At 38.8% G+C, this 18,320-nt stretch overlaps 1 protein-coding gene across 2 annotated transcripts in view; it reads left to right on the forward strand.

Annotated features, from left to right (window-relative positions):
- ZDHHC15 (zinc finger DHHC-type palmitoyltransferase 15) overlaps window positions 1-18,320 on the forward strand; it is a 135,073-nt gene that overhangs the window by 40,970 nt on the left and 75,783 nt on the right. For both annotated transcript variants that reach the window (XM_061136366.1, XM_061136367.1), the window contains one exon: window positions 8,519-8,545. In XM_061136366.1, coding sequence (XP_060992349.1) covers window positions 8,519-8,545 — 27 coding nt within the window. The remainder of the gene's footprint in view (window positions 1-8,518; window positions 8,546-18,320) is intronic.

Below are 18,320 nucleotides of genomic sequence, written 5' to 3' on the forward strand. Positions count from 1 at the left end.
GTTGTTATATCTTCTTGAACTGATCCTTTGATCATTATGCAGTGTCCTTCTTTGTGTCTTACAACTATCTTTATTTTAAGTCTATATTATTTAAGATGAGTACTGCTATTCCTGCTTTCTTTTGATTTCTACTTGTAGCAATTTCTTTTTCCAGGCTCTCACTTTTGGTCTGCATTTTTTTTTTTTCATTTTCAAAACCCTTTATTTAAAGAAAAGTTCTTTTTTTTCCCCTTTTTTAAAAATTTTTTATTTTTTTTTCTTTTTTCATTTATTTTTATTAGTTGAAAGCTAATTACTTTACATTATTGTAGTGGTTTTTGCCATACATTGACATGAATCAGCCATGGATTTACATGTGCTCCCCATCCCAATCCCCCCTCCCGCCTGCCTCCCCATCCCATCCCTCTGGGTCTTCCCAGTGCACCAGCCCTGAGCACTGTCTCATGCATCCAACCTGGGCTGGTGATCTGTTTCACCCTTGATAGTATACTTGTTTCAATGCTATTCTCTCAGAACAGCCCACCCTCGCCTTCTCCCACAGAGTCCCAAAGTCTGTTCTGTACATCTGTGTCTCTTTTTTTGTTTTGCATATAGGGTTATCATTACCATCTTTTTAAATTCTATATATATGCATTAGTATACTGTATTGGTCTTTATCTTTCTGGCTTACTTCACTCTGTATAATGGGCTCCAGTTTCATCCATCTCATTAGAACTGATTCAAATGAATTCTTTTTAATGGCTGAGTAATATTCCATTGTGTATATGTACCACAGCTTCCTTATCCATTCATCAGCTGATGGGCATCTAGGTTGCTTCCATGTCCTGGCAATTATAAACAGTGCTGTGATGAACATTAGGGTGCGCATGTCTCTTTCAGATCTAGTTTCCTCAGTGTGTATGCTCAGGAGTGGGATTGCTGGGTCATATGGCAGTTCTATTTCCAGTCAAAGCCACAGTCATCAAGACAGTATGGTACTGGCACAAAGACAGAAATATAGATCAATGGAACAGTATAGAAAGCCCAGAGATAAATCCACAAACCTATGGACACCTTATCTTTGCCAAAGGAGGCAAAGATATACAATGGAAAAAAGACAACCTCTTTAACAAGTGGTGCTGGAAAACTGGTCAACCACTTGTAAAAGAATGAAACTAGAACACCTTCTAACACCATACACAAAAATAAAATAAAAATGGATTAAAAATCTAAATGTAAGACCAGAAACTATAAAACTCCTAGAGGAGAATATAGGCAAAACACTCTCTGACATAAATCACAGCAAGATCTTCTATGACCCACCTCCCAGAATATTGGAAATAAAAGCAAAAATTAAAAAATGGGTCCTAATTAAACTTAAAAGCTTTTGCACAACAAAGGAAACTATAAGCAAGGTGAAAAGACAGCCCTCAGAATGGGAGTAAATAATAGCAAACGAAGCAACAGACAAAGGATTAATCTCAAAAGTATACAAGCAACTCACCTCCCAGAATATTGGAAATAAAAGCAAAAATAAAAAAATGGGACCTAATGAAACTTAAAAGCTTTTGCACAACAAAGGAAACTATAAGCAAGGTGAAAAGACAGCCCTCAGAATAGGAGTAAATAATAGCAAATGAAGCAACAGACAAAGGATTAATCTCAAAAATATACAAGCAACTCCTGCAGCTCAATTCCAGAAAAGTAAATGACCCAATCAAAAAATGGGCCAAGTATTTTATTCTTTTTGTTGCAATGGTGAATGGTATTGTTTCCTTAATTTCTCTGTCTGTTTTTTCATTGTTAGTATATAGGAATGCAAGGGATTTCTGTGTGTTAATTTTATATCCTGCAACTTTACTATATTCATTGATTAGCTCTAGTAATTTTCTGGTCTACCTAAAGAAACAAAGGACCTATACATAGAAAACTATAAAATACTGATGAAAGAAATCAAAGAGGACACAAACAGATGGAGAAACATACCGTGTTCATGGATTGGAAGAATTAATATTGTCAAAATGGCTATTCTACCCAAAGCAGTCTATAGATTCAATGCAATCCCTATCAAGCTACCAACGGTATTTTTCACAGAACTCGACCAAAGAATTTCACAATTTGTATGGAAATACAAAAAACCTCGAATAGCCAAAGTAATCTTGAGAAAGAAGAATGGAGCTGGAGGAATCAACCTGCCTGACTTCAGACTCTACTACAAAGCCACAGTCATCAAGACAGTATGGTACTGGCACAAAGACAGAAATATAGATCAATGGAACAGAATAGAAAGCCCAGAGATAAATCCACGAACCTATGGACACCTTATCTTTGACAAAGGAGGCAAGGATATACAATGGAAAAAAGACAACCTCTTTAACAAGTGGTGCTGGGAAAAGTGGTCAACCACTTGCAAAAGAATGAAACTAGAACACTTTCTAACACCATACACAAAAATAAACTCAAAATGGATTAAAGATCTAAATGTAAGACCAGAAACTATAAAACTCCTAGAGGAGAACATAGGCAAAACACTCTCCGACATAAATCAAAGCAAGATCCTCTATGACCCACCTCCCAGAATATTGGAAATAAAAGCAAAAATAAACAAATGGGACCTAATGAAACTTAAAAGCTTTTGCACTACAAAGGAAACTATAAGTAAGGTGAAAAGACAGCCCTCAGATTGGGAGAAAATAATAGCAAATGAAGAAACAGACAAAGGATTAATCTCAAAAATATACAAGCAACTCCTGCAGCTCAATTCCAGAAAAATAAATGACCCAATCAAAAAATGGGCCAAAGAACTAAACAGACATTTCTCCAAAGAAGACATACAGATGGCTAACAAACACATGAAAAGATGCTCAACATCACTCATTATTAGAGAAATGCAAATCAAAACCACAATGAGGTACCATTACACGCCAGTCAGGATGGCTGCTATCCAAAAGTCTACAAGCAATAAATGCTGGAGAGGGTGTGGAGAAAAGGGAACCCTCTTACACTGTTGGTGGGAATGCAAACTAGTACAGCCGCTATGGAAAACAGTGTGGAGATTTCTTAAAAAACTGGAAATAGAACTGCCATATGACCCAGCAATCCCACTTCTGGGCATACACACTCAGGAAACCAGATCTGAAAGAGACACGTGCACCCCAATGTTCATCGCAGCACTGTTTATAATAGCCAGGACATGGAAGCAACCTAGATGCCCATCAGCAGATGAATGGATAAGGAAGCTGTGGTACATATACACCATGGACTATTACTCAGCCATTAAAAAGAATTCATTTGAACCAGTCCTAATGAGATGGATGAAGCTGGAGCCCCTTATACAGAGTGAAGTAAGCCAGAAAGATAAAGAACATTACAGCATACTGACACATGTATATGGAATTTAGAAAGGTGATAACAATAACCCTATATGCAGAACAGAAAAAGAGACACAGAAATACAGAACAGACTTTTGAACTTTGTGGGAGAATGTGAGGGTGGGATATTTCAAAAGAACAGCATGTATACTATCTATGGTGAAACAGGTCACCAGCCCAGGTGGGATGCACGAGACAAGTGCTCCAGCCTGGTGCACTGGGAAGACCCAGAGGAATCGGGTGGAGAGGGAGGTGGGAGGGGGGATCGGGATTGGGAATACATGTAAATCCATGGCTGATTCATATCAATGTATGACAAAACCCACTGGAAAAAAAAAGATAATAAAAAAAAAAATGGGCCAAAGATCTAAACAGACATTTCTCCAAAGAAGACATACAGATGACTAACAAACACATGAAAAGATGCTCGACATCACTCATTATCAGAGAAATGCAAATCAAAACCACAACGAGGTACCATTACATGCCAGTCAGGATGGCTGCCATCTAAAAGTCTACAAGCAATAAATGCTGGAGAGGGTGTGGAGAACAGGGAACCCTCTTACACTGCTGTTGGGAATGCAAGTTGGTCTGCATTTATCCCTAGGTCTGAGGTGGGTTTCTTGTAGACAGTATGTATGGGGGGGTGTCTTCTTTTTGTATCCATCCATTCAATCTGTGTCTTTTGGTTGGAGCATTTATTCCATTTATGTTTAAGATCCTGTTACCATTTACTTTACTGTTTTGGGTTTGTTTTGTAGGCCTTTTCTTTTTGTTTCCTGTCTAGAGAAGTTCCTTTAGCATTTGTTGAGGAGCTGGTTTGGTGGTGCTGAATTCAGTTAACTTTTGCTTGTCTGTAAAACTTTTAATTTCTCCTTCAAATCTGAATGAAATCCCTGTTGGATAGAGTAATCTTGGTTGTAGCTTTTCCTTTTCATTACTTTAAGTATGTCCTACCATTCCCTTCTGGCCTGTAGGGTTTCTGTTGAAAGATTTGCTATTTGCCTTATGGATATCTCCTTGTATGTTATTTGTTGCTTTTACTTTGTTACTTTTAATGTTTGTTCTTTCTGTTTGATTTTTGTTGGTTTGATTAATATGTGTTGTATTTCTCTGTGAGTTTTTCCTTTTGGGGAGGCTCTGGGCTTCCTTGACTTGGGTGGCTATTTCTTTTCCCATTTTAGGGAAATTTTCAACTATAATCTCCTCAAATATTTTCTCATGGACTTTATTTTGTCTTCTTCTAGGAACCCTATGATTTGAATGTAATATTTAATGTTGTCCCATAGGTCTTTGAGACTGTCCTCATTACTTTTTATTCTTTTTTCATTATTCAAATTTTCACATTCATGTTCTGTTACAGTTATTTCAGTCATTCTCTCTTCCAGCTCATTTATCTGTTTTTCTGCCTCAGTTACTCTGCTGTTGGTTCCTTCCAGTGTACTTAGTTATTGCACTGTTCGTTGTTGATTGTTTATTCTTTAATTCTTCAATGTCTTTGATAAACATTTCTTACATCTTCCCAATCCATGCCTATAGTCTATTTATCCATACCTCCTTTTTGTTTTCAAGATTTTGAATCATCTTTATTATCAGTACTCTGAATTCTTTTTCAGGTAGATTGCCTATTTCATCTTCATTTGTTCCATCTTGTAGGTTTTTACCATGTTCCTTCTGCTGGATATTTCTCTGTCTTTTCATTTTTTGTAAATTTACTGGGTTTAGAATCTCCTTTCTTCAAGCTAGAAGGTTGTAGCTCCTCTTAATTGTGGATTCTGACTCCTCTGGGTGGGGATGGACCAGTGCCTTGTGACGGTTTCCTGGTTGGGGGGATTTGTGCCTGTTTTCTGCTGGATGGAGCCAGACCTTGTCCCTCTGAAGGGCAGTGCCAGGTCAAGTAGTGAGTTTTGGGGTGTCTATGTGTTTGGTGATGGACAGGGAGGCCTGGTGTGCTGCAATTCATGGGGTCGCAAAGAGTCGGGCACAACTGAACGACTTAACTGAACTGATGTGTTTGGTATGGCTTTGGTCAGCCTATCTACTAATGTGCTGGTTGTGCATCTATGTAGCTGAAGGACTGGCATGTGGCATTTGGCACTGGATCTTGCTGACTTTTTGGTGGGGCTTGGCCTTAGTGTTGAGATGGAGGCCTTTGGGAGGGCTCTCACCTATTAATCTTCTATGGAGTTAGTAGTTTCTGGTGGTCCACAGTTTTGAATTTGAGTCTCCTGCCTCTGGGGTTCAGGCCTGAACCCTGACTGTAGCATCAAGATTTCACAGGCCACACAGCACAGAAGACAAAAAACCCCTAGAATAATGGTGAAATAACTCTCAAAAGCCAAGATCACCCAGAGAGTTTCACACAGTTATATAGAGAAGGAAAGAAAAATAAAGGAAAAAGAAAAGTTAAAAAGAAGAGTCAAAAAAGAGAACAATCAAGCCAATAATCAAACCCCAAATGAAAATAGATATTAAAAATTATTAACAGACTTTCAAAGACACAAAATCAAAAACAAAAGATAAAAAAACTAAAAATCAAAAGCATGGGAAAAATTAGACTCTCAAAAAATACAATATCAAACAGAAATATCTAAAACAAAAATTGGAAATTTGGAATTTGTTTTAAAAATAAGATATTTTAATAAAAATAAAAAGTAGGTTATAAGCAATAAAAATTAAAGGAGTAATAAAGAACCACATTAGGACAGTATGAGAAAAGAAGAGAAAAGAAAAAACAAGTAAAAGGGGAAAAGAGGAGGGGAAATATAGAGAGAGTTGTAGTCATGGAAAATAAAATAGGGGGCGGGAGTGGAAACAATGAAAGGTTTTGTTTTCTTGGCTCCAAAACCACTGCAGGCGATTACTGCAGCCATGAAATTAAAAGACTCTTGCTCCTTGAAAGAAAAGCTATACAAACCTACACAGCATATTTAAAAAAGAAAGACATCACTTTGCCGACAAAGTTGCATCTAGTCAAAGCTATGGTTTTTCCAGTGGTTATATACAGATGTGAGAGTTGGACCATAAAGAAGGCTGAGTGCCAAATAATTGTGGTGCTGGAGTAGACTCTTCAGAATCCCTTGGACTACAAGATCAAACCAGTCAATGCTAAAGGAAATCAACCCTGAATATCCATTGGAAGGACTGATGCTGAAGCTGAAGCTCCAATACTTTGACCACCTGATACGAGGAACCTTTTCAGTGGCAAAGACCCTGATACTGGAAAAGATTGAAGGCAAAAGGGGAAGAGATCGGCAGAGGATGAGATGATTAGATAGCATCAGTGACTCAGTGGACATGAATTTGATCAAACTCCAGGAGACGATGAAGGACTGGGGAACCTGGTGTGCTGCAGTCCACAGGGTGGCGGAGAATCGGACACGACTTAGCGACAGAATGACAACAAAAGTGAGGGGAATGTCCAAGTAGTTTCTCCATTTTCCAGCTCCAGTTGATTTGCCTACTCAGAAAGTTCTCCAGTATATCAAGGAAGTATCTCTCTGGACATGTTGTGGGCAGTGCAGGGTCTGCTCAGACTCAGGTCTTATCTTGCTCCAGTTTGTACTTACTCTCAAAGCAGACAATTGACCCTAAAGTCCAGTCTCAGGCTAAATGCTGGAATTTAAACTGCTGCAGCTGTAACTTCTGAAATGGTTTCGCCTTCTTTCCTTTGCTCATGGAGCCCCTGATGTTCTGCTTTGGTTTTGGTCCCACCTTTGTTTTTAAGTCTTTCTCCCATGTTTGTTCACTTCCCAGATGTGAGGGTGTGAAAGTAGCTCCTTATTCAGGGTCACTTGCTCAATTGTGCTGGGGAGAGGGGTGTGTGGGGAGTGCTCATTGTGGCTGAGCAATGTGGAGGGTTGAGATAGTCTGAGGTGGGCCATGCTTTTCCCCAAGGGAGTTAGTCCAGGTCTGTGGGACACTTGGCAGAGCTGAGTCACTCAGGCTTCCAGGAAGACATGGGTGGCAACCTGCAGCTGCTCATTGCTTGGCGGTAGTTGTGCTCTCTTGGACTGAGATTATAGCGGTCCCTTGCCTTCCACCTCTGGCACCATGCCTGCCTCTCTGCCTCTGGGGCCACAGACCACAGCTGGATCACACCTCTTCAGAATTCACTTTCATGGGGTCCCTTGTTCTGTGAGCACGTGGAATCACAGGGCGGTGTTAGAGTCTTCCTGTGGAATGATCCTTTTTTTCTCTGGCAGACCCCAAGTTTTTCTGGTCTATCTCTATTGTGTTGCCTCAGCCCCCTCAGAGTATCTTCCTGGCAGTCAGCCCTGGCCCTCTCTCTGAGGCCTCATCCCCAAAGCCTAGGCCTCTGCACCTAGCCCCCACTCACAGCAAGTGGACACAAGTGTGTGAGACACTTCTCAGTTGGGAAATGCTGTTGGGCTTAATCTCTGTGGTGAATTTTCTCTGTTTTCGCCTCAGAGCACCTGTCTTCCTGTGCTGCACTCTCCTCTGAGTTCTGAAGCTTCCCCTTGACCCCACATGTGAGGGGATTTCCTAGTGCGTGGAAACCTCCCCTCCTCTAGGACTCTCCCGGGATGCAGGTCCCTGTCCTGACATCGTCTGTCTCTCTTTTAGTCTCTATCTTTTGCCCTACCTCACTCCAGTGAGATGTGTTTGCCTTTCTGGATGTCTGGGATCCTCTGCCAGCATTCAGAAGATGTTCTGTGGGAGTTGTTCTACATGCAAGTGATTTTTTTATGTATTTGTGGGAGAGAAGGTGTTCTCCCTGTCCTATTCCTCTGCCATCTTGAAGGTCCCCTCTGTGTCTGACTCTTTTGTGACCCCATGGACTCTAGCCCACCATGCTCCTCTGTCCATGGGATTTTCCAGGCAAGAATACTGGAGTGGATTGCCATTTCCTTCTCCAGGGGATCTTCCTAACCCAAAGATTGAACCCATGTCTCCTGCATTGGCAGGCAGATTCTTTAACCCTGAGTCACCAGGGAAGCCCATAGAAATTCTCACTCAAGGTTTAAGATGAAGGAAGATAGCAAAGGATAGAATTTAATCACCCTTGCCTTCCTTTATTTTAGCAGGCTGATGGTTTCCTAAAGTATCATTGACTAAATTACTAAAATTGATGCTATGGAAAAACAGATAAGAAAGATAATGTTTCTAAATATCACTAATCTTGATCTTTCTCTCTCTTTTCACAGTGACTATTTTGAGCCCAGCAGAAAAAGGTAAGTGGGTATTATAAGTTGTTTTTGTCAGGACTATATCCCTTTTTCTGTCTAAAAGTGAATTACATTAAGCCTATAAATTGAGCAACTTTCCCAGGAATACACTGAAGTTAGTGGAAAGTTTAAGATGATATCTTTTAGGAAGATTACCCAGAGATAAAGCAGAACATATTTTCAGTAGCTCCTCTGGAAAAAAAATATGGAGCTTGTTTAAATAAGGTTCTTTTTTAGAAAGGTAATAATATACTATAAAAATAAAAGTTAAAAGAGTAATAAAGGACTAAATTTTTTTTAATTTAAAAATAATAATAATAAAAATATGTCTAGGTATTTCTCTGGAGCTTTTGTGTACAGTGTTGGTGGGGTCAGTTCACTGTCAGATAGTCCTCTGTTTCAACTTATACTTGCTCTTGAAGTCTACAGTTGCCCCTCAAATGCACAGTCTCAGCTTAACTGCAGAGTTTTAATTGTTGCACCTGTTACTTCTGGGGCAGTTTCCCCTTCTTTCCTTTGCTTCATTTGGTCTCCTCTGTTTGCAAGTCTCTTCAGTGTCTAATTTCCACCCTGACATGAGGAGGCGGAAGTGGCCACTTATTCGAGTTCGCTTGCTCAGCTGTGCTGTGGAGAGGGAAGGACACTGCAAAAAAATACTGCTGGCATGTGTGGGGAGTGCTCACAGTGGATAGATCACACTGGGTTGCCACAGCCCAAGGTGGCATGTACTTCCCAACTCCAAGCCTCTCAGGCTCTCAGGTGTGCCGTGAGGACACAGTCCCAGGTGAGCCGTGCGTCTCATGCACTTCCCAGATCCAAGCCTCTCAGGCTCCAGGTGCACCACGAGGGCACAGTCTCAGGTATGCCGTGTGTCTTGTGCACCTCCCAGGTCCAAGCAGCTCAGGCTCTTGGGTATGCTGTGAGCACACAGTCACAGGTGGGCCATGCATCTCATCAGGGGAGCTAGTTCCAAGCTCTAACATTTCTAGCCAATATGAACCATCCAGGATTCCAGGAAGATGTGATTAGTGACTGGCAGCCAACTCACAGCTTGGTGGAAGATGCAGTCTCTGGGGCCGAGATTGCAGCAGCCCATTGCCTTCTGCCTCTCTGCCTTCAAGGAGAGAGGGCATAAATGGCAGCCAACTTGCTCACTAGAGCATGATCCTTTGTTCTGTGAGCACGCCAGGGGTCACAGTGCTGTGTTACAGCCTTCCCATGGGAAAAGGTCCTTTTTTTTTTTTTCTTTGTTTCTCTGGCATTCCCATGGTTTAGGTTGCTATGTCACATTAGTCTCCTCAGAGTGTTCTCAGGGCATTCACCCCAGTCTTTACCCTAAGGGCTGACAATGTAGCTCATGCCTCCGCACCAGCCCCCACTGACTTTGGTCAAAGGCAAGCATGTGAGCCACTTCTTGGCTAATAATTGCTGTTCATTGTGAATTCTGTAGTGATTTTCTTTTCAGTTATGCTGCCCTCTAAGATTCCAAAGCTCCCCACTGACCCCACCTCTGAGAGGGTTTTATATTGTGTGGAAACTTCTTCTCCTTCATGACTCCCTCCCCAGGATGGGTCTCCATCCCTAAATCTTTCGTGTCTCTCTTTTCATCTTTATCTTTTGTCCTACCTCATTTTGAAGAGATTATTTTGTCTTTCTGGGGTATCTGCGTTCAGAAGTTGTTTTGTGGAAGTTGCTCCACAGGCAGATGATCTTTTGATGTATTTGTGGGGAAGAGAGTGGTCTCCCCATCCTATTCCTCCGCCATCTTGGGACTACCCATGAATGGTTCTTAAGGTCAAAGATTTTCTATATACATGTATGAAATATTTATAAATAAATGTCATTTTCCACAATAGCCTTTCAAGAGAAGTGGATGGGGGCTTAGTTGATGCTCCACCGTAATAGTAATAATGACAGTAATATTGTTATTATAATTGGAAACTACAATTTATTGTGCAGGGTACCTCACTAAGTATTGTATGTGTGTATAATCTTTCAATATTTACATCAACACAATGATGTAGACATTCTTATGACATTTTATTGAGAAGAAGTTTAAAGAAGTTAAGCAACTTATCCCAGGTCATCTAGCTAGTAAGTGGTAAGACTCAAACCCAAAACTGCCTGACATTAAAGTCCATGCTATTAAGCAAATGTATACCTGTTCTTTTACTTCTCAATCTACAACTTTCTGATTTGCTTAGTTGACCTCCTTACTCAGAAACTTGATGCTCAAATGCTCATTTTTCTAGTGTCCAAAGTAGTATATTTTCATTTTTTGTATGTTATCAATGAACTCAACTACACATGTGTAGAGTCATTTGTAAGCCCAATTCAGTTCAAAACCTTTCTGGTATCATCAATCCAGTTGCCAGAATTTTTTTGTATGTTATCAATGAACTCAACTACACATGTGTAGAGCCATTTGTAAGCCCAATTCAGTTCAAAACCTTTCTGGTATCATCAATCCAGTTGCCAGAATTTGAATTCTTTAGGAAACTGTTACCACAATTTATGATTGTTAATGTCCATTTTACTCTAGAATTCTGTAATTCTCAAGCACTTCTCCCCTGGTAGCTCTTATATTCATCAATACACCGAAGAATAACATTAGATTTTGCTTCTTTGTTCTGCAGTGGGGCATAATGGGACAAAGAACAGGATTTAGGGAAAAATGATCTGGGTTGAAGTTCCAGTTCTATCATTTACTAGCTCTATGACTTTCTAAGTAACTCAACTTCTCTGACCACAATTTCTTTAAAATAAGTCTAGTTTAATAACATCTTACAGATTTATTATTTTAAGCTAGCAAGAGTAAAAGTATACAGGCATAAAATATGAAGCATTAAACTGCTTTGTAAATGTGAAGTTTTAATAATTTGAGTTGTAACATTTTTTATATGTCAGGATTCTCAAGACAGTAGAATCCATAAACTAAAATTAGATTCAATTGTAACCAGAAGTTTGAAAGTTAGACTTGAAGATAACTTTCTGAACACTAGGGCAGTTTACTAGGAGATGCCATAAAACCTATTCAGAAAGTATTAGACACCCGACTGTCTGGCATGAATCAGTGAACCTTCTCTAGAAGCAAACCAATAGGTCTAATAACTATCTGAGGTTATTTCTAACCCTGTAACTCTGTGACTTGTTTAGTGCAAAAATAGAGGGGAACAATAGAGTCGGAAAGACTAGAGATCTCTTCAAGAAAATTAGAGATACCAAGGGAACATTTCATTCAAAGATGGGCTCAATAAAGGACAGATAGCATATGGACATAACAGAAGCAGAAGATATTAAGAAGAAGTGGCAAGAATACACAGAAGAACTATGCAAAAAGTATCTTCATGACCCAGATAATCATGATGGTGTGATCATTCACCTAGAGCCAGACATCCTGGAATGTGAAGTCAAGTGGGCCTCAGGAAGTATCACTACGAACAAAGCTAGTGGAGGTGATGGAATTACAGTTGAGCTATTTCAAATCCTAAATGATGATGCTGTGAAAGTGCTACACTCAATATGCCAGGAAACTTGGAAAACTCAGCAGTGGTCACAGGACTGGAAAAGGTCAGTTTTCATTTCAATCTCAAAGAAAGGCAATGCCAAAGAATGCTCACACTACCGCACAATTGCACTCATCTCACGTGCTAGTAAAGTAATGCTTAAAATTCTCCAAGTCAGGCTTCAACAGTTCGTGAACTGTGAATTTTCAGATGTTCAAGCTGGATTTAGAAAAGGCAGAGGAACCATAGATCAAATTGCCAATATTTGCTGGATCATCAAAAAGGCAAGAGAGTTCCCAGAAAAACATCTATTTCTGCTTTATTGACTATGCCAAAGCCTTTGACTGTGTGGATCACAAGAAACTGAGGAAAATTCTTCAAGAGATGGGAATAGCAGACCACCTGACCTGCTTCTTGAGAAACCTGTATGCAGGTCAGGAAGCAACAGTTAGAACTGGCCATGGAACAACAGACTGGTTCCAAATAGGAAAAGGAGTACGTCAAGGCTGTACATTGTCACCCTGCTTATTTAACTTATGTGCAGAGTACATCATGAGAAATGCAAGGCTGGAGGAAGCACAAGCTGGAATCAAGATCACTGGGAGAAATATAAATAACCTCAGATATGCAGATGACACCACCCTTATGGCAGAAAGTGAAGAAGAACTAAAGAGCCTCTTGATGAAAGTGAAAGAGGAGAGTGAAAAAGTTGGCTTAAAGCTCAACATTCAGAAAACTAAGATCGTGGCATCCAATCCTATCACTTCATGGGAAATAGATGCGGAAACAGTGGAAACAGTGTCAGACTTTATTGTGGGGGGCTCCAAAGTCACTGCAGATGGTGACTACAGCCATGAAATTAAAAGACACTTACTCCTTGGAAGGAAATCTATGACCAACCTAGACAGCATGTTAAAAGCAGAGACATTACTTTGCTGACAAAGGTCCATCTAGTCAAGGCTATGGTTTTTCCAGTAGTCATGTATGGATGTAAGAGTTGGACTATAAAGAAAGCTGAGTGCCAAAGAATTGATGCTTTTGAACCGTGGTGTTGGAGGACTCTTGAGAGTCCCTTGGGCTGCAAGGAGATCTAACCAGTCCATCCTAAAGGAAATCAGTCCTGAATATTCATTGGAAGGACTGATATTGAAGCTGAAACTTCAATACTTTGGCCACCTGATGCGAAGAAGTGACTCATTTGAAAAGACCCTGATGCTGGGAAAGTTTGAAGGCGGGAGGAGAAGGGGATGTCAGAAGATGAGATGGTTGGATGGTATCAATGGACATGAGTTTGAGTAGACTCCAGGAGTTGGTGATGGACAGGGAGGCCTGGCGTGCTGCATTCCATGGGGTCTCAAAGAGTCAGACACGATTGACTGACTAAACTGAACTGATTAAATTAGAATACAGAATAGCATACGACTGTCTGTAGGAACATTATTTGGCATAAACAAAACATATATAAGCAGCAAAGATATGAAAGCCTCAAATCACATAACCTTTTATTCATTATTCAGAGCTTAAGAAAACCTAGTCAGACATAGTACAAGTTTTTCTATTTCTTATCTGCTTAATGGTGCCCCTACTGGGTGAAGAGTGTCCCTCCAGCATTCATGTCCACCCAAAGCCTGTGAATGTGAATTTATTTAAAAATAGTGTCTTTGCAGGTGAATTCAAGATGAGGTCACACTGGATTAGCATGGACCCTATGGCTGGTGTCTTTATAAGAAGAGAAAATTTTGAATACACAGACACGGAAGGAAGATGGCCATGTGAAAACAGAAGCAGAGATTAGAGTTGTGTCACCACAAAGGAACACCAAGGACTGCCAGGAGTGGCCAGAAGCTGGGAAGAGGCAAGGAAGGATCCTCCCCAGGAGCCTTCAGAGGGAACTGGACCTTAATGTCAGACTTCTTGTCTCCAGAACTATTAGAAAATAAATTTATGTTTTTTTCAGGTCACCCAGTTTGTGATAATTTGTTGTGATAGCCCTAGGAAACTAATATAGTTTCTGATAAAATTTCAATCTCTAACGCACTATTAAGTAGCAAATTAGCAGACTTTGGTGTCACATGTACCAGGGATCAAATCTTGACTTTGCCACTTACTATATATATGACCTTGGGGAACTTAACCTAAGTTTCACTTTCTTCTTCCATAAAACAAGAATAACAATACCTACCTTTCATGGTTATTTGGAGCACTAAATGAGATGTTGTATATAAGTCTCTTGGCATAGAGCATGGCATATGTTAAGTACAAAATAAGTAACAGTAGATACTATTGTTATTAACATTGGAAAAGACTTAAAAGATCTTTGTTCTGAGAAAGATAATATATTTCAATACTATTATTCCTATTACTGCCCTTATAAGTATTTTGTCAAATGATTCTATTGCACAGAAAGGACTAAAGTTCAGATCATCTGAACCACAGTCCAGATACTATAGATTATGTCATCCTTGATTATACAAAACTCCAAAATTCTTTTAAGACATGATTCCATATGCTCTTTCATAGATGATGTACTAGAAAGCAGAATAATAATGTATTTTGCTTTCATAAGAGTATTTTGCATGGATAATCTCATTCAGCATCATGCTATCTATATTTTGAAAATCTAGAGTAGAAAGTCTTGCTCCTCTATCTCTGAAGTGAGGCTATGGGATAAGCTACAGGCTAAAAATTTGGTAGACTCCAAGGATTAGTGAGGCTAAGGGATGAATTTAGGAATGAGATTAGGCACAATCTATCAGGCAATCCACATGTAATCAAGAGTAATGTATTGACCACAGTGGTGCATATCCAAAAAGGGCCATCAATCATTTTAAGCAAACATATAACTCATTATGTAAGAATTAATTTGTATTTTGAATGGTTTGCATGCTAAATTCTCTAGTTTCTCATTTAAAGTTAAAAATGATTATAATTATTTACCTTTTTAGAAATAGATGTAATTCTAAATAATAGAACTGTTATGGGCTTAATTGTGTTCCTTCAAAATTCATATGCTGAAATCCTAACTCCGAGTAACTTAGAATGTGACTATATTTGGAGATAGAATCTTTAAAGAAGTAATTAAGTAAAAATGAGGTAGCTAGGGTGGGTTTTAACCAATATGACTGGTGTCCTTATAAAAACAAAGGAAATTAGGAGAAAGACACATACAACGGGAAGACCATGTGAAGAGACAGGAAGATCACCATTTACTAACCAGGAGAAGAGGCCTCAGAAGAAACCAACCTTGTTTCCTTTTTTTAAAAAAAATTACATTGTAGTTGATTTATAATATTATATTAGTATCAGGTACAACAGTGATTCAAAATTTTTATAAATTATACTCAATCTCTGTCTTATACAATATATCCTTATTGCTTATTTATTTCATACATAGTAGTTTGTACCTCTTTATCCCCTACCCCTCCTTTCTCCTCCCCACTTCTCTCTCCCACTGGTAATCACTAGACTGTTCTCTACACCTGTGAGTTTGTTTCTTTTTTTACTATAATCACTAGTTTGTTTTGTTTCCTAGATTCTATGTATAAGTGGTAACATACAGTATTTGTCTTCCTCTGTCTGACTTACTTCACTAAGCATGATACCCTCCAAGCCCATCCCTGTCATTGCAAAAGGCAAAATTTCATTCTTTTTATGGCTGAGTAGTATTCCATTGTGTGTGTGTGTGTGTATGTATGTGTATATATATATATATATATATATATATGTATATGTATATTGTGTATATATATATATGTATATATGTATACCATATCTATATCTGTTCTTCTGTTGATGGATACTTAGGTTGCTCCCATATGAACATTGGAGTGCATGTATCTTTTCAAATTAGTGATTTTGTTTTCTATGAATATATACCCAGGAAGTAAAATTGCTAGATCATATGAGGTGATGGGACCAGATGCCATGGTCTTAGTTTTCTGAATGTTGAGGTTTAAGCCAACTTTTTCACTCTCCTCTTTCACTTTCATCAAGAGGCTTTTTAGTTCCTCTTCACTTTCTGCCATAAGGGTAGTGTCATCTGCATATCTGAGGTTATTTATATTTCTCCCGGCAATCTTAATTCCAGCTTGTGCTTCTTCCAGCCCAGCGTTTCTCATGATGTACTCTGCACATAAGTTAAATAAGCAGGGTGACAATATACAGCCTTGACATACTCCTTTTCCTATTTGGAACCAGCCTGTTGTTCCATGGCCAGTTCTAACTGTTGCTTCCTGACCTGCATACAGGTTTCTCAAGAGGCAGGTCATGGGAAATAGATGGGGAGACAGTGGAAACAGTGTCAGACTTTATTTTTGAGGGGCTCCAAAATCACTGCAGATGGTGACTACAGCCATGAAGTTAAAAGGCGCTTACTCCTTGGAAGGAAAGTTATGACCAACCTAGATAGCATATTAAAAAGCAGAGACATTACTTTACCAACAAAGGTCCGTCTGGTCAAGGCTATGGTTTTTCCAGTGGTCATGTATGGATGTGAGAGTTGGATTGTGAAGAAAGCTGAGCGCCGAAAAATTGATGCTTTTGAACTGTGGTGTTGGAGAAGACTCTTGAGAGTCCCTTGGACTGCAAGGTGATCCAACCGGTCCATCCTGAAGGAGAAAAGTCCTGGGTGTTCATTGGAAGGACTGATGCTGAATCTGAAACTCCAATACTTTGGCCACCTGATGCGAAGAGTTGACTCTTTGGAAAAGACCCTGATGCTGGGAGGGATTGGGGGCAGGAGGAGAAGGGGACGACAGAGGATGAGATGGCTGGATGGCACCACCTACTCGATGGGCATGAGTTTGAGTAAACTCCGGGAGTTTGTGATGGACAGGGAGGCCTGGCGTGCTGCGATTCATGCGGTCGCAAAGAGTTGGACACGACTGAGTGACTGAACTGACTGACTGATGATAAAAGTTTTAGTTTCTTTGAGAAACCTCCATTCTGTTTTCCACAGTAGATGCACCAATTCACATTCCTACAAACAGTGTATGAAGGTTCCCTTTTTTCCACATCCTTGCCAACATTTATTATTTGTGTTCGTTTTGATGATAGCCATTCTGGTAGTTGTGAGGTGACATCTCATTGTGGTTTTGATTTTCATTTCTCTAATGATTAGCAATGTTGAACAGCTTTTCATGTACCTATTGACCACCTGTATGTCTTCTTTGGAAAAATGAATATTGAAGTCTTCTGCCCATTTTTTTAGTTGGCTGTTTTTTCTGTATGTTGAATTGTATTAGCTATTTACATATTTTGAATATTAACCCTTTATCATTTGCAAATATGTTCTCCCATTTGGTAGGTTGTTTTTTCATTTAGTTAGTGATTCATTTGCTCTGCAGAAGCTTATAATTTAAATTAGTTCCCATTTGTTTGTTTTTGCTTTTGTTTTCTTTGCCTTAGGAGACAGATCTAAAAAATATTACTATGATTTATGTCAGAGTGTTCTGTCTACATTCTCTTCTAGGATTTTTATGGTTTCTATTCTTACATTTAGTTCTTTAATCCATTTTGAGTTTATTTTTGTATATGATGTGAGAAAATGTTTTAATTTCATTATTTTACATGTTTTTGCCTCCTTTGTTGTAAACTGATTGATTGTAACTGCATGGGTATAGCACACTGTTTTATATTTATTATTGTAAAATTACTTTATAAGGAGGATTTGAGGACCAGACCAAAGCTCTCTTTATACACTAACCCACTTCTAAAAGAATATTATGTTGATTTTAATATTAATGTAATTATTATAATTACATATAATAATGACACACTGACTTACATTAATATAGTTTTGTTACAAAAATAATGTTTATTGAAAATTCAAGCTATAAAAAATATATAAGAAAAAAGTCTTCCTCACATTGACTCCACCCCTATCAATGTCTATTCACAGTTAACTAGTATATTTGGTTGGATTTATATCTTCTAGATCTTTCTCTGTGTATTTACATACAAACAAATGATTATGGATTTCTATAATTTATATAGGATTGGTTTTTTTTTTTAATCTGGATTATACTGTGCATATTGTCCTATGATTTAGTTTTTTTCACTTAATATATCAGGTGTCCTTCAATATTAGTATATACAAACATATTTAATTTTTTTGTTATCCATAAAAGGCAAAAGTATCTTTATTACTTTCTTGACTTTTTGTTTAAATTGGTGTATAGTGTTTTAAAATACTGTGTTGGTTTCTGCTGTCTAATGAAGTCAATCACTTATATATATTTCATATATCCCCTCCCTCTAGGATCTTCCTACCTCCC

Source organism: Dama dama, chromosome X, assembly GCF_033118175.1.
Source record: "Dama dama isolate Ldn47 chromosome X, ASM3311817v1, whole genome shotgun sequence".
In the NCBI taxonomy this organism is placed as follows: Eukaryota; Metazoa; Chordata; class Mammalia; order Artiodactyla; family Cervidae; genus Dama; species Dama dama.